Source organism: Aedes albopictus, chromosome 2, assembly GCF_035046485.1.
Source record: "Aedes albopictus strain Foshan chromosome 2, AalbF5, whole genome shotgun sequence".
Taxonomy (NCBI): domain Eukaryota; kingdom Metazoa; phylum Arthropoda; class Insecta; order Diptera; family Culicidae; genus Aedes; species Aedes albopictus.
The window spans coordinates 116,483,343-116,498,510 of NC_085137.1; the positions used below are offsets into that span (position 1 = coordinate 116,483,343).

Sequence of the window (15,168 nt, forward strand, 5' to 3'; positions counted from 1 at the left end):
CGAAATCGACTTGCAACACATAAGCGATCATCAGAGAAGAATAAAGGACAGAGAATTCCCAAACATATGCTGTATTTGGTCAGTGTTAGATGGCCTTTCAATAATTCTTTCATAATCCTAATTACAGATGTGAAATGAATTCAATTTGATTTTGTATGAGAACTTATTTGACACGTTGTATAAGATGGAGATCTATAGTCATTGTTTTCATCCACGTATACTGTCGTGAATCGTATATCTGTCCCATTTGCATAGGAAATCCAGCAAAGATGAGACTGATATGCGATTCTCATTGCAGTGTACCTTTTCTTTGGTTGATTGTTCGAACCATGATTCAAAGATAAAAAAGGGTCCTTCCAGTACTATCAAAGTTATTCGCAATGCCAAATATACCTCTTTGTACGGTAATAAATACCAAAAATACTTATTTTTTTAAATTTTATTCCACTCAAATAAATAAATATGTGTATGTACAAATTGATGATCATTTATCACTCAGTTTAGCCTCTATGGTGTCCATGATGTCCATAGTCATGACCTCCATGACCGTGACCATGTCCGTGTCCATGACCATAACCTCCATGCCCACCATGACTATGACCACCGTATCCGCCATGACCATATCCTCCGTGTCCGTAGCCGCCGTGTCCGTAACCACCGTGACCATATCCTCCATGACCGTATCCTGGTTGTCCACCTCCCAGAAGCGCACCGACCAGAAGCTGGCGTTTTGCACGGTCTACGGATTCCAAGGGCGCTGGAACATCTTCAGCTTGCACGATTTCGACCTCCTTCACCGGACTGGCATTTACTATCACCAACAGGACACTCAGGACCACAACCACTATTCCACAGATAAACGACTTCATTGTGCACGCGATGTAAGCTCCGATTTGAAACTGATGCCCGGCTCAATATGCCAACTGCTTTTTATATCTTCCTTTCGAGCCTCTTCAATGAAAGTCTATGCTACTTCACGAGATATGTTGTTTTTTCTTTGTTTTATTCGAATATCGAACAAATGTAAGCCAGGAAGAAGCAGCAACTGGATCGGGCGAACGAATCATCGCGTTTCAATCCTACAAACCGGTAGCCATAAAAATCAAAACAACATTCGAAAATTACCATTTCTCCATCGACGCAGTTCCAACATGTGAACGGTACCGTTCGTCCTGTATTATTGCGTATCAAACCGTTTCGGGCCTTCAGCCTGATGACCCATTCAATACTTAACGGTGGTTTTGAAGAATAATAACGTTGTTTTGTACCGACTAATATGCGAACCGAACTAGTTATTACGAGAATAAAAAAAATATTTAAAAAAAAATAAAAATGCATACATATGTTGTTACCTTAGTAATGTTGAATTAATTATCAAGCTCTACACGGTAGAGTCTACCTCTACAGTAAGTATGGAAAGGGTTAAAGTATTCTGGGATCCCCCGTAAAGTTGCTTATGGTTGAAAGTGGAAGGCCAACCCAGCTAAGAAGGTTGAATTTGTTTTGGCTATTTTTGTTTACCCTTACGGTATTAATGGAATTCTCTTTAATTTATTGTTTCTTTTTTATTATTGATTTCTTCCTAAGTCATTCCTATGTGTGTTGTATGGAAAATTGTTGCATATAATTCCATCAGTTCAACTCTTTTCTTTTTTAACATTCAATAAACTTACCCATGCTCCATGCTTCACATACAAAAAAAAATACTAATAATATAGCTGAAAATGTATCCAACTTATCAAATCTTGCTCAGGGTAAATAAGACCCAGAACACCACACTAGTACACAGTATAGCACTAACTGTGTGATTTAGCGGTGGCTTTCAGCACGTCCGTTCTTAGGATGAATTCATTAACCTAGTCGTCTCAAATCGTCCACCTCGTCTTCACCTCCGACGCCGTTATTGGAATTACTACCGAATGGACCACCAGGTCTCTGCCCATTGTTCCCTGAGGCAGGTTCCCGCAAAAATCCGCACCCAATCCGACCGAGTGGCGAATTGACACTGACCTCCGGTCCGGCAAAGCCCACGTTGAGACCGCCGAGGTTCAATCCAACACCCAGCAGGCGTAGTAAGCTATTCAGGTCCACATTCTTGGCACTGGTGTCATCGACGAAGCTGCCCATTAGGCTTCTCATGGCTTTGATTTGCGGATCGTTCCGGAGTTCCGATTTGGCCAGGGAGTCGTCGATTAGTTTCACAAACTGCTGGCGCTGTTGGGGGCTCAAAGATAAGAGCATTGCGAGCGGTGGCGGAAAGCAGGTGCCTGCGGTGAAGAAAATGGTTAGCAAGAGAATGGTTGATTTTGCAAGCATGGTGGTGATGCTACGGAAGCCGGGAACAGTTCGGAACTGATGGAAAATGAACGGATGTTGCGGGTATGGTTTTGTTTAACTTTGGTGTGGATGGAACTAAATGTACTATGACATATTGAGCGTGAAATTGGGCAGATAGAAAATCTTGATTACGTAATTTTAGAAGAGAAGAGATGAACATTTGCAAATGCTCTGTTGTTTTGTTTGTAACATCTATATATACCGTAAACCGGGGTGAAATTGATCAATCAGGGACTACATTGTAATTCCATTCTAGCAACTTCTATAAGTCGTTATGATCATAATGTTCGAACGTCATTCAGTTCATGAATGCCTAGAGATGAGTATTAGGGTGTCCCAAAATTGCACATGGTCAAAAAGCTTGGGGGCTCACCCTACAAATGATAGCTGAGGGTGTTAAAAATAAACTTTTGTATGACGGCAACTTTCAGAAAGGACGTTTAGAGGTCGCCCCGGCGAGATTTTTAAAAAACGACAATTTTTCGTAATACATATCATACAAGTATTTTTTTACCATACAAAAATTGGCAATATCCACCATTTTTATATTTTTTACAGCTTCTTATAGATCCAAACTACTTGGGAAAAATAATTTACTACATGTTTTGCACATAACTTTTTGATACTGATTTTTTTAATTTACTGAAATTTGTCATTTATTTATATGCTATGGATTTTACCCATCATAAAAAGTATCTCAACCTAATGCAGATTTAAAACAATTTCCATAGAAAGACAGGAAATTTTATAGGCAAAAAAGACAGCATGGCGCTTTTTCTTTCTGTTTTAAATTTATTCACCATTAACTTTGAAATTGAATTTGAATTTGTACGTATTTTTCTAAAAATGTCACATAAGAACTGTCCAAAAACACATACAAAGTAAAAAAAAATCGTGTATGCTCAACAAGTTTTTGTCTTGAATGTGTGTAGGAATTCTGGTGACATCATTTATTGATTTTTAGGATTTGTTATTCAATCCCTTCATGCAGAAATAAACTAGTAAAGAATTCTAAAAAAGCTCCCTCGACAAGCTTCGTACTGCCTATTAGTTTTTAAAGATATTCTCCACAAAATGTTAATCCATATGTTTGTGTTTGTCTTACACTTCTGTCGATTTTCTCAATAATTTCTCCGCATGAAGACGTATAAGTCCTAGACCAGCAAAACAGCCTAGAAAACAGTGGCATTGGCAAAGTAAAAAAGGCGAATCCGTTGATCCATCCCAAATTCAAATCGTGGTTACAAACACCTTTCATAAGAATACCAATTTTTAGATAATAAGTTACAATTCAGGACATTCTAAAAAGCAGAGCATGTCTTTTTTGACATTTACCTACTGCCTTGAACTATCTTATCAACACCGAAAATAAGTTACACCGAGGCAAATTGAAACGGGTGGGATGAGATGAACCAGCGAGTTAACGTAATGTTATCCAAGGTTAGAACAATTTGATCACAACAACACATACACGGCATACAATAGAACAAGGTGGGCTGTTATTGGTAAACAATAGTTTTGGACGTAAACATGTGACGTGAATTTTATCGTCCTATATATTGATCAAATTGATGGGGATTACTAGATCGTTTTATTCATGCCTCTGAACGTTTTGACAAACATCATTTGATAACAAAAACGGCACGTTTAGTGGAATGTATCACCTTTCAAATGATAAACAAAATGTGCCGTGCGTTTAATTATGTATTATGCTCGTATAAGCCATTGTCAGTACATAAATCTTAAAAATGCCATGGCCTACTGAGGCATCTCAAAATAATACATAATGATAAAGTTTCTTGCTAGTAGGTACCTTTCATATCAAAGAAAATGGATTTGTAAACGGAAGCAAAAATTCAATAAATGATGTCTCCAGAATTCCTACACATATTCATGACAAAAATTTGTTGAGCATAGAGCACACATGGTTTTTTTTTTATTTTGTATGTTTTTGGATAGTTCTAATGTGACATTTTTAGAAAAATACCTAAAAATTCAAATTTCATCAAAAAGTAAATTGTGAATAACTTTAAAACGCCATGTTGTCTTCGACAAAGTTTTTCCTCATAAAATTTCCTATCCTTCTATGGAAATTTTTTTGAATTTGCATTAGGTTAAGATACTTTTTATGATGGATAAAATCCATAGTATGTTGAAAAATGACAAATTTCAGTAGGTTAAAAAATTCATTGTCAAAAAGTTACCTGCAAAACATGTAGTAATTTTTTTTTCCCAAGCAGTTTGGATCTATATGAAGCTGTAAAAAATATAAAAATGATGGATATTGCCAATTTTTGTACGGTAAAAAATATTTGTATGATATTTATTACGAAAAATTGCCATTTTTCAAAAATCTCGCCGGGGCGACCTCTAAACGTCATTTCTGAAAGTTGCCGTCATACAAAAGTTTGTTTCTAACACCCTTAGATATCATTTGCAGGGTGAGCCCCCAAGCTTTTTGACCATGTGCAATTTTGGGACACCCTAATGAGTATACACTTTTCAGTTTTTAGAAAAAAATAGTCTTACATTACTTTTTTAAAGGTTTTTCAATGTGTTTATTACTTAGATGAAACCGTTGGTTCTAAACAATCAATTGCCACTAGTATTACCTGTGAACTTTTTGTGTTCACATTTTTATGGAACCTTTATTGTGATGTTATGTACCTATTCTGGACAAGAATCAGTTATTAAACTATTGTATTTTGTTTAAAATCTAACTTAATGCGGCTGAACTCGCTTATTTCATAGAAAATTGCCTACCTTTAGGCGTTTGAGAGTCAATTTCAAAAGTTAATTTAGCTTTTTAACAGCCAAATTCACAAGTTGTAAGAGTTTTTGGGGTCTCCAGTTAGCCTAGTGGTTAAGGCTATGGGTCGCCAATCCGAAGACGGCGGGTTCGATTCCCGTTCCGGTTGGGAAAATTTTCTCGACTCCCTGGGCATAGTGTATCATTGCGCTTGCCTCACAAGGTACAAAATTCATGCAATGGCAGGCAAAGAAAGTCCTCCAATTAATAACTGTGGAAGTGCTCAAAGAACACTAAGTTGGAGAGAGGCATGCCAAGTTCCAGTGAGAACGTAGAGTCATACAGAAGAAGAAGAAGAAGAAGAAAGAGTTTTGACACGTTATTCGTGTTCAGAAGGTCAAAGTTATGTGGATAAGGCACTATAGAATTTTAACTGATGTTAAATTGTATGCTGATCAATTTCACTCCAAAATAGTATTTTCAATTTTTTAGGGGTTGAAGTTATTTTACTTTATGTTAAAATTTGTTGAACCAAAATTGTGTCATGCAGTTTTATAGAGCTCCACCCAGTACTGATTTTTCATAAATTCTTTTGATAATATTCGGATTGGTACTCACGTTATCAGCAAAAGGTGTTTTAAAGTGATCAATTTGACCCCGGTTTACGGTACTTCTTTTTAATTTATTTTCCATTTTACATCACGTTGTACATTAGGGTGTCCCAAAATTGCACATAGTCAAAAAGCTTGGGGCCTCACCCTGCAAATGATAGCTAAGGGTGTTAGAAACAAACTTTCAAAAACGACGTTTTGAGGTCGCCCCGGCAAAATTTTTGAAAAAAGGGTCATTTTTCGTAAAAAATATCATACAAATTCTTTTTACCGTACAAATGTTGGCAATACCCACCATTTTCATATTCTTTACAGCTCTATGTAGATCCAAACTATGTACTTGGGAAAAATAAATAACGACATGTTTTGCAGATAACTTTTTGATACTAAATTTTTGAGTTTACTAAAATTTGTCATTTCTTTGGGTAATTCTCGCTGAGACGGGTCACTATTTACACCTTATCTTCAAAAGTGTTCAAGGTGGCGATTTTCTGAAAGTCCTCGCTAAAAAAATAATGAAAATGCATTTGGTTACTCAAATTGATGGACCCCCCCGTTAGTTAGAGCCACAACAATTTTTGCAGACCCCTCGATTTTGATCACATGGTGGCTCATTTAAACCGTTATAACTCGAAAGTTTATCCAAAAACCACCTCAAAACGAATTGTTTTTGAAAAGAGGAAAGATAGAGCTAATATTTACTATTATAAAAAGTTGGGTCGGCCATATTGATTTTGGCCGCCATCTTGGTTTTTAATACCAAAACATTTTTTCAACATGATGGCAACCACCGATTTTCAAAATTGTTGCATCAATAGGACAGATCGATGAAGTACTAGATTTGTAGTAATGAGCTGAATTTAAGTATGGTGAGAAGGTCAATTCTCCGTTTCTGTAATGAAATAGTGCAAAAAGCGTGGGTATTATGATTCCTTGCCTAATTTGATGCTGTTTGAGAAAAAACTTTGAGCAATAGTGTTGTTGTTTTCACCATTTCTTGCAACATAAACAACACAGTTATCTCAAGTTTTGCTCAAACAACTTCAAATTAGGCAAGGAATCATAATACCCACGCTTTTTGCACCATTTCAATGCAGAAACGGAGAATTGACCTTCTCACCAATCTAAAATTCAGCTCATTACTAAAAATCTAGTACTCCACCGAACGTGCCCCATTGAAAGCTGAGACATTTATACTTAACATATCAAAAAATTAGATATGTATCAGGGACACTCTCGAGTCTCTTCGAATCTCGCAGAGGGTTACGGCAAGGTTATGGTCTTTCGTGCTTGCTGTTCAACATTTGCTTTAGAGTGTGTAATAAGGAGAACGGAGATAAACACGAGTGAAACGATTTTTACGAAATCCGTTCAGCTGCTTGGTTTCGCTGATGATATTGATATTATTGCTCGTAAATTTGAGACGATGGCGGAAACGTACATCCGACTAAAGAGTGAAGCCAGGCGAATCGGATTAGTCATTAATGTGTCGAAGACAAAGTACATGATGGCAAAGGGCTCCAGGGAGGAATCACCGCGCCCGCCACCCCGAATTTATATCGACGGTGATGAAATCGAGGCGGTTTAAGGTGATACGGGACGACGTGTTAATTTTGCTATCTTCCATCTCTTTCATAATCATTGCCCGCGAAACTTGGACGAAGCAAATCTCCAGTTCTAGTGGACTGATCTAACTGAAAACTTAGTCGATTGTTCATCACATGTAAGCATACAAACGATCAATTTTCCAGCCCATTCCATGCAGTAGAACTTGAGATTTGCATCTTCAAAGTTTGAGAGCAATGATTGATGATTCTGATGACGCCCCGTAAAGCCTTAAGAATTCGTGTACTTTGGCTCACTGGTGACCGACGACAACGACACCAGCAGAGAAATTCAGAGGCGCTTACTTTGGACTCCGCAGAACTCTACGATCGAATAATGTTCGCCGTAACACGAAGTTAACTATCTACAAAACGCTGATTAGACCGGTCGTCATCTATGGGCACGAAACATGGACCCTACGTAAAGAGGACCAACGCGCCCTGGGAGTTTTCGAACGGAAGGTGTTGCGTACCATCTACGGCGGAGTGCAGATGGAAGACGGGACTTGGAGAAGGCGAATGAACCACGAGCTGCATCAGCTGCTGGAGAACCAACCATCGTCCATACCGTGAAAATCGGAAGGCTACGGTGAGTGAGCCATGTCGTCATCAGGATGTCGGATAGCAACCCGACTAAATTGGTTCTCGAGAGTCATCCGACCGGTACAAGAAGACGTGGAGCGCAGCGAGCTAGGTGGGTCGACCAAGTGGAGGACGATCTGCGGACCCTACGCAGAGTGCGGAACTGGAGACAAACTGCCATGGACCGAGTGGAATGGAGGCGGCTACTATGTACAGCAGAGGCCACTCCGGCCTTGGCCTGATCGGTAAGGTAAGTAATCAAGAAAGCTTGTAAGGCCTTCGGGCAATGCCGGCGAACCTTTGGTACAACTTGGGGTATAAAACCCAAGTATATCAAATGGATTTACACGACTGTAGTTCGTCTAATATTGGCCTATGGATGTCTTGTGTGGTGGCAGAAAGGCGAAGTGAGAACTATCCAATCAAAATTAGGTCATCTCCAAAGGTTAAGCTTAATTGTGATGTCTGGAGCGTTCTCTTCAACTCCCTCGGCAGCGCTTAAATTCCTCTTTGACGTTGCCCCACTAGACATTCATCTTAAACAAGAAACACTTTCTTGCACTTACCGCCTATGGGTACTTGGTTTACTAGAGGAAACTTCTGCGAACCGCAGTTCAATACACACCTCGTTGTTTCCACTTTTGGTGAATTGGGACAAAGTTGTCCTTGCTCCAAGTGATCTTACAATTGCTTGTATTTTTTTCATATAGGACATTTTCCATGAATTTCCCTTCCGGGAAGAGTGGACATCTGGTTATCTGGAGAGAAGTATTTCGGACGGCATCGTATGTTACACTGGTGGCTCCCTTTTCGAAGGTCGAGCAGGTGCTGGTGTTTATTCTCGTGAGCTAGGGCTGCATCAGTCTTATTCACTTGGTAGACACTGCACCGTTTTTCAGGCCGAAATCTTTGCTCTTATGTGTCGAGTGCAATCAGCACTTCAGCAGCATGTAAGGGGGCATCCATTTAGTACGTCACGCTCAAAATGTGAATTCTAGACCCCCTCCCCCCTTCGTACGGGGTTTTCCTGTACTTAATACATTGCTTGTCACACTCTTCTGAACCCCCCCTCCCCCCTCTAAGCGTGACATACTTTATGGATGCCCCCTAATGGGCAAAGCAATATACTTCTGTTAAGATAGCCAGGCTGCTAATAAAGCACTTGCTTCTACCAACTCTAGGGGTGGCGAAGTATCTTACAAATCTGTCAAAGCAGAATTGCAGCATTCTGGTCAAAGTATTGACTGGCCACTGCCGACTTAGCTATCACATGACGAAGCAAGCTGATTCATTTGCTGTGAATCCGATTATGGAACTTCGTATAATTTAATATGTAACTGTCCAGTTTTTGCGCAACTGCGTTTCCGAGTATTCGGTAAACACTTATTAAGCGAAACTGGCTTCAGAAACCTGAATCTTCAGGATGTTTTGTTGTTCTTGACCCGCTGTGGTAAAGAGCTATATGCTCTCTTTACGCTTGGTGCGTTATAATAGTGCTCTTTTCAGGACGCTATGTGAGCCCATTATGGTACGCTTATGCGTGTATGACGATCCTATTCCCTTACCTGTCCTTTCCCCTGTCCCTTCTTTTTTTTCCTTCCCTTCTCCTTCAGGTAAATGATGAATAGGCTCGTGTTCATGGCGTTGGCCCAAATTTTCCAAATGGAGGAGAACGTGCCTCTGGAGCCGACCGACCTACTGATACCTGCCCAAGTAACAATTCGAAGTCATTAATAAGCATGCATGCTGAATTATTGCTTGTTTATAACAATGTCAGCTGATCAAAAATGTATGTCGAACAATATGCTGAAATGATGCAATTCACATTGTAAATAAGCCATATTACAAAATGTGACACTTACGTGAGCAGCGATTTAATTATAAGCTTAACAACGTCAACAATTTTTGTTTGTTCGATTTGTCCATATTAGCTTTGGAGTAAGCTGAATAAAACATATTTCTACGCGTTGAGAAACCACAGTTCCGATAGCTGATTATTGTATCTCACTCAAGGTGCGAATTTTCGGTATGTAATACCAATCCGTGTGGTCAATTATGATTTTCAAATAACTCAACGTACATATGTACAGATGGGTAAATTACACTAGTTTACAAAATAAAATGAAAGCCGTGAACTTCTGTCATCGACCAAAATTTTTGAAGCATAATTTAGTGCTGATTTCGAAACCGTGCTTCAAAAAATTTAAAGTAGAACACTTTTTAAGTTTTAGCCCAATATCGAGTTATACAACTTTTTAAAATATGGAATTTATTAAAATTCAAATATCTGGCGTTTCGTTCAACAAATTTTAATTCTTTTTCCATAAATTAAAAGCTGAATATAATACCATTTGATCATCTGAATGCAGATTTTGCATCAGATTTGTGAAATTCAAGATATTGGCGAGTTTTAGGGACAATCTCCTTAAATTTTAGCAAAATTTCCAAAAAAATATGAAGAAATGTATTTTTTTTTTCAATATGAAAAAAAGAATTAAAAAATTCTTTCTCAGCGTTTATTTGACATATCATATGTAGGCGACTTACAGTAAAAAATTAAGCTCGATCGGAGCATTGATTACGAAGAATGAGATGTGTGAAGTGAGCGACTTTGCTTAAAAATAGAACAAAAATCGATTTGAAATCATCAACCTTTTATGGAAAGTCGAAAAAATTTCCGACCTACTGTAATTTTTTTCCTTCGCGTTTTCGAACTCAGGGCATGATTCTACACCAAAAACGATCATCAGCTTACCGAGTTCAAAAATGCTGTAAACTTGTTATTGATTAAATTGGGAAAAAATCCACAGCTCATTTTCAGGCCTTTTGACTCGCGGTGCACTTTTTAAAAATTAACAACTACGCGGGTGCACCATATCCACACATCCATAAAAATCAAAGAATTTAATTTAAAAAAAGTATATAAAAATACTAGTTTGACACCTAAATAAACTCAATGGAGCTTATTAAGCGTGGAATATTTGTATGAACTGCATTTTTGTGAATTTTTTAGCAGATTTCAGGTGATTGCAATTTTTAATTTTCAGGAGTAAATTTTATAAAACTTCAATGCAGAGAATTTCTGCGTTAATTTACCATTTTTCCTGAATTTCTGATAATAACATCTGCAAATTTCACTGCGAGTGCTGTTTTAGAATATTTATTCATAATTATAAAATTGTTTTGTAGATTTATATCAGAACTTCTCAACAGATAGAAGAATGACGTTTTTGAAAATCACAAGCAAATTCTTTTTTTTTATTCTTCAATCACTTAACCTAATTTACAGCTCTATTGTCCACTAGGGCACTGCGTGAGCGATTCCAATTGGAAGCTGTACATTCACTTTGTACAGCGCCTAAATGTATTCTATTTTAATTGTACTACATATATCAAACTGGCTGCCGTTGCGCTGCTTTCACTTTTCTACCCTATCATGGTAGAATGTTGATGTGTGGCTGTTGGTTGTTCCTGTTTCCAGTCCGATTGGGGGTCCATTATGGGTTGCCGTTCGCCGATGTCCAAGTATCCGGGTTCATTTGAGCCATGGGCTCAGAAGAGGGTCAGTGTCAGCTGCTGATCATCTGATTATGAAGCAAACGTGTAGCCACTACGCCACGGGCCCCGGCAAGCAAATTCTTAAGTACAAAAATCCTCTCGAGACTTTTAATTGAACTACAATCAGATCGTAAGTGATATTATTAGAAAAATTACCACCAGAATGCCAATGTCGCGACTGTTAGTGTGACTAACATCTAGTTTTCCACGTCCTAACAGCGTTAGTACCGGTACTAGAAGTGTCAAATCAATGTTTACGACCAAAACAAAACATACGTAAATCAAAACAATGAATAAATACATCTAAGGTATGAAAATAATTTAATTGAGTATTGTTTTGTTCTTTGCTGTGCATGCATCGCTCCTGTAAGGGGTGAGTATGGCAGCATAATCGATCGCGTTCGCTATTGTCTCGAGTGAAAATCAAATCAATAGATGCGCGGGTGTTTAGTGTTCAGTATTGTGTTGTTCTTTACAGAGAAGAACATTAATCAAGACAATTCTAGACGAACATTTGAAAAGGGCCTATCTGCTTTTTGTAAACAGACATGTTTCTGTCTCTGCAGGGCCCATCTGCATCCACCCACGCACATCAACACCGTTATCAGATAGCTTGAAGAACACTCTTTCTGATAAGGGTGTTGTTGTGCGTGGGTGGATGCAGATGGGCCCTACAGAGAGAGAAACATGTTTGTTTACGCAAAGCAGTTGGGCCCTTTTCAAATGTTCGTCTAGAATTAGATGATCGGCATTGAACCACAAAAACCACATAATAATTGGTGAGATCTTTCCAATATTATTTATTTATTTATTAATAATTCTACTTCAGTTTATTTATTTTATAACTGCATATAAGTTGAAAATTCGCTATTTTCAACATCCTTTCATCTAGGGGTAGGCGGGGCAATATGGACACCCTAAGGTTTTTGCCAACTTTACCTGGTAAGATGTAAAAAAAGTTTAGTTTTTTGATACATGTATCCTTTTAAAGTCTATTTAGCATCTATTGCATAAGAATGCTCACGAAGAAAAATGATTTATCCACTTCAAAAAATGTTTTGAAAAATGGTAGTTTTTCATGACCGTCTTCAAGCATACGGGGCAGAATGGACACCCCCATGGGGCAATATGGACACCATGAGACTTTTACGAATTTCGTACATTATCTACACCTATAAAGTCATTTCATTACTAAACAACTATTATGGATGAATAATACGCCGAAGTAGTTCATTTTTGTTCAGTTAATTTAAATTGAGGCTGTTTTGGATAAATCTTCGTTTTTGTCAGCATGTACAGCTGTGCCTAGAACAACTATTTTCCACTTTTGTTGTTATTTGACCAATTTGTTTCAACCTATGTCTACTATAGTGAACATTTAACCGAAAATATACTGAAATCGAAGAATTTGGTTGGTTTGTGATTTAGGTTATATTTTGCCCTTGCCGCTTCTATCAAAAAGGTGAGTGTCCATTTTGCCCCGGCAGCAGAAGATATTGCCAAACTTGATTTTTGATATAATAACGAAGAAAATATAAACATGTTAAGCATGTAGATACAGCAAAACTACTTGCATGTGTTCTAGAAATATCAGGTTTTAATCGACCTGCAATAAACTAATCACTAAATCTTATTTTAGATGGTGTGAAAATTATAATTTCCATGCTCAAAAAACGGAGGACGCAACTTTTTTGTGTAAAATCAAGTGTAATTTGAATTTCGAATGTTTATTTCCTGAAACTACGTTTTAGACAAATGGACTATATTCCCCATTCATTAAAAGTTCAAAAAAGTTCGCATATTTCAAAATATTGAGGGTGTCCATTCTGCCCCGGGTGTCCATAATGCCCCGCCTACCCCTATTGGAAGATGCTTCAGTTCTGGGCTCTTTCTAAGTTGATGAAGGGATTTATAAATGCTTGCAAGGACTTGGCCAGGTGTGTGGAGCTGAGTGAATCTATGATATTGTAGATAGTAGCGACATCAGCAATGTCAATGGAAATTCAACTTTGCAACTCCATCCAAGATTTGTGCAAGTATTCATGCTATGCTATGCTAAGGTATGAAATTAATTTAATTAATTTATTGGAAACAGCGCCATTAGCGATCTAATTTCTCATTCATCTATTGTGATACTTGTCCGAGATCTTCAGAGAAGCATGTGAGGAAATTGCAAATGATCATGTGAGATTTTTGAAAATTTGTACTTTGTACCATATCTGAGAAAATTGTTTTCATAATTGTAATCGGTAGATTTTTGCTCACTGGGGAAGCTAATCGTATAAAATTCAAAAGATTTTTGGAGAGATTCAAAGCTTGAAATGCAAAAATGTAAAGTGTCGCGGTGCACTTATAGCAAGGTTTCGTGGTGCACCAAGTGCACCGCGGCTCACGATCTGAAAACTCCTGTGTTAGATTATCTCCCTTTGATTGAACAACAAACTTAAGTGTTGATAATAAATCAGTTTTTCAGTAATTTATGTAAAACATTTGTTAATTTTCGTAACAATAACACAATTAGTAGTCGTAATCAAAGCCAAAAATGTGCTCAGAATTGCGATACATATCTCTTTTCGTTTTTGAGTTGTCGGACAAAATATGGCAAGTTTCATAAGGGATCTCTAAAAATGGTCAAAATGTTCATTTTTAGGTAGTTTTTCATCAATAACTCAGAAACGAAAAGAGATATCGCAATTCTGAGCACATTTTTGGTCCTTTTAGATCCTAAAATCACTGGTTATAATAGATTAGGGTATTTTCCGAAAAAAAATTCATGATTTTTTTTTACTTCATACAATTTTTGAGAATTTTAGGCCCCGTGGAGGATTACTTAGCATTGAGATAAGGACTTCAAATTTTGGTTTTATAGCTAAAACGATCGTTTTGCAATATTGAACTTTTAACATTTCCAACTTTTGCAAAACATAGGGACGGCCTAATATACATGAGTTGTATATGTAGAGAAGAGAGAGAGAGGGATAGTAGATAGAAAGATACAAAGTAGGAGGAAAGGGATGGGCCAGGGATTGAACCCATGACCTTCTGCATACGAATCAGAAGCTGTAGCCACTAGACCACCAAGCCTGTCTGTTTAACTCGTTTTCGAGAAAATACATGAAAAGTCCTTGTTGCGACGGTATCGCATTTATTTAGGTGAAACTGGCAACTGTTCTGTCCAATAGGAATTAATTGAATGCGTTAGAAATTGGATTATTAAAATGAATTCTATTTAATATAGCATTGAAGCTGCCGTTATCAAACGCTGCTCTCGATATGTGTTTCATTGATCCAGAAGAAACTCGCGCCAACAGTCCTGATTTTCTATGCCATGTTAATGGTAGCTCTAGTGGCAGCAGCATTACGGCATATTAATGGCGACGTTGAAAGCACCGAAGGTGGCGTAGTAACAGATCTAGGAGTACGTGCGCAGGACGGAAGACTTCCGACCCCCTAACCTCCAAGAGATTGAAGAAGATGTTGGCCGTTTGAAAAACAACAAAGCTGCTGCAGCAGTTCAACTATTAATACGGTGGGGAAGCACTGGAAAGAGCATTAGGTACACTGGGTCATAACCAAGGTTTGGGAGGAAGTATTACTGGAGGAATGGATGGGGAAGGTATCGTGTGTCCCATCTACAAAAAAGAGTAACATGTTGCATTGCGGGAATTATCGCGCGATCACGCTACTGAGCACTGCCTACAAGATATTGTCTCAAATTTTATGCCGC

The 15,168-nt window shown here is 38.0% G+C and overlaps 1 protein-coding gene across 1 annotated transcript; it reads right to left on the reverse strand.

Annotated features, from left to right (window-relative positions):
- Window positions 1–434: 434 nt before the first annotated feature.
- On the reverse strand, window positions 435–1,185 carry LOC134289042 (uncharacterized). The gene has a single exon (XM_062855042.1). The coding sequence runs from the start codon at window positions 867–869 to the stop codon at window positions 501–503; it is 369 nt and encodes a 122-aa protein (XP_062711026.1). The 5' UTR covers window positions 870–1,185; the 3' UTR covers window positions 435–500.
- Between the last annotated feature and the right edge of the window lie 13,983 nt (window positions 1,186–15,168).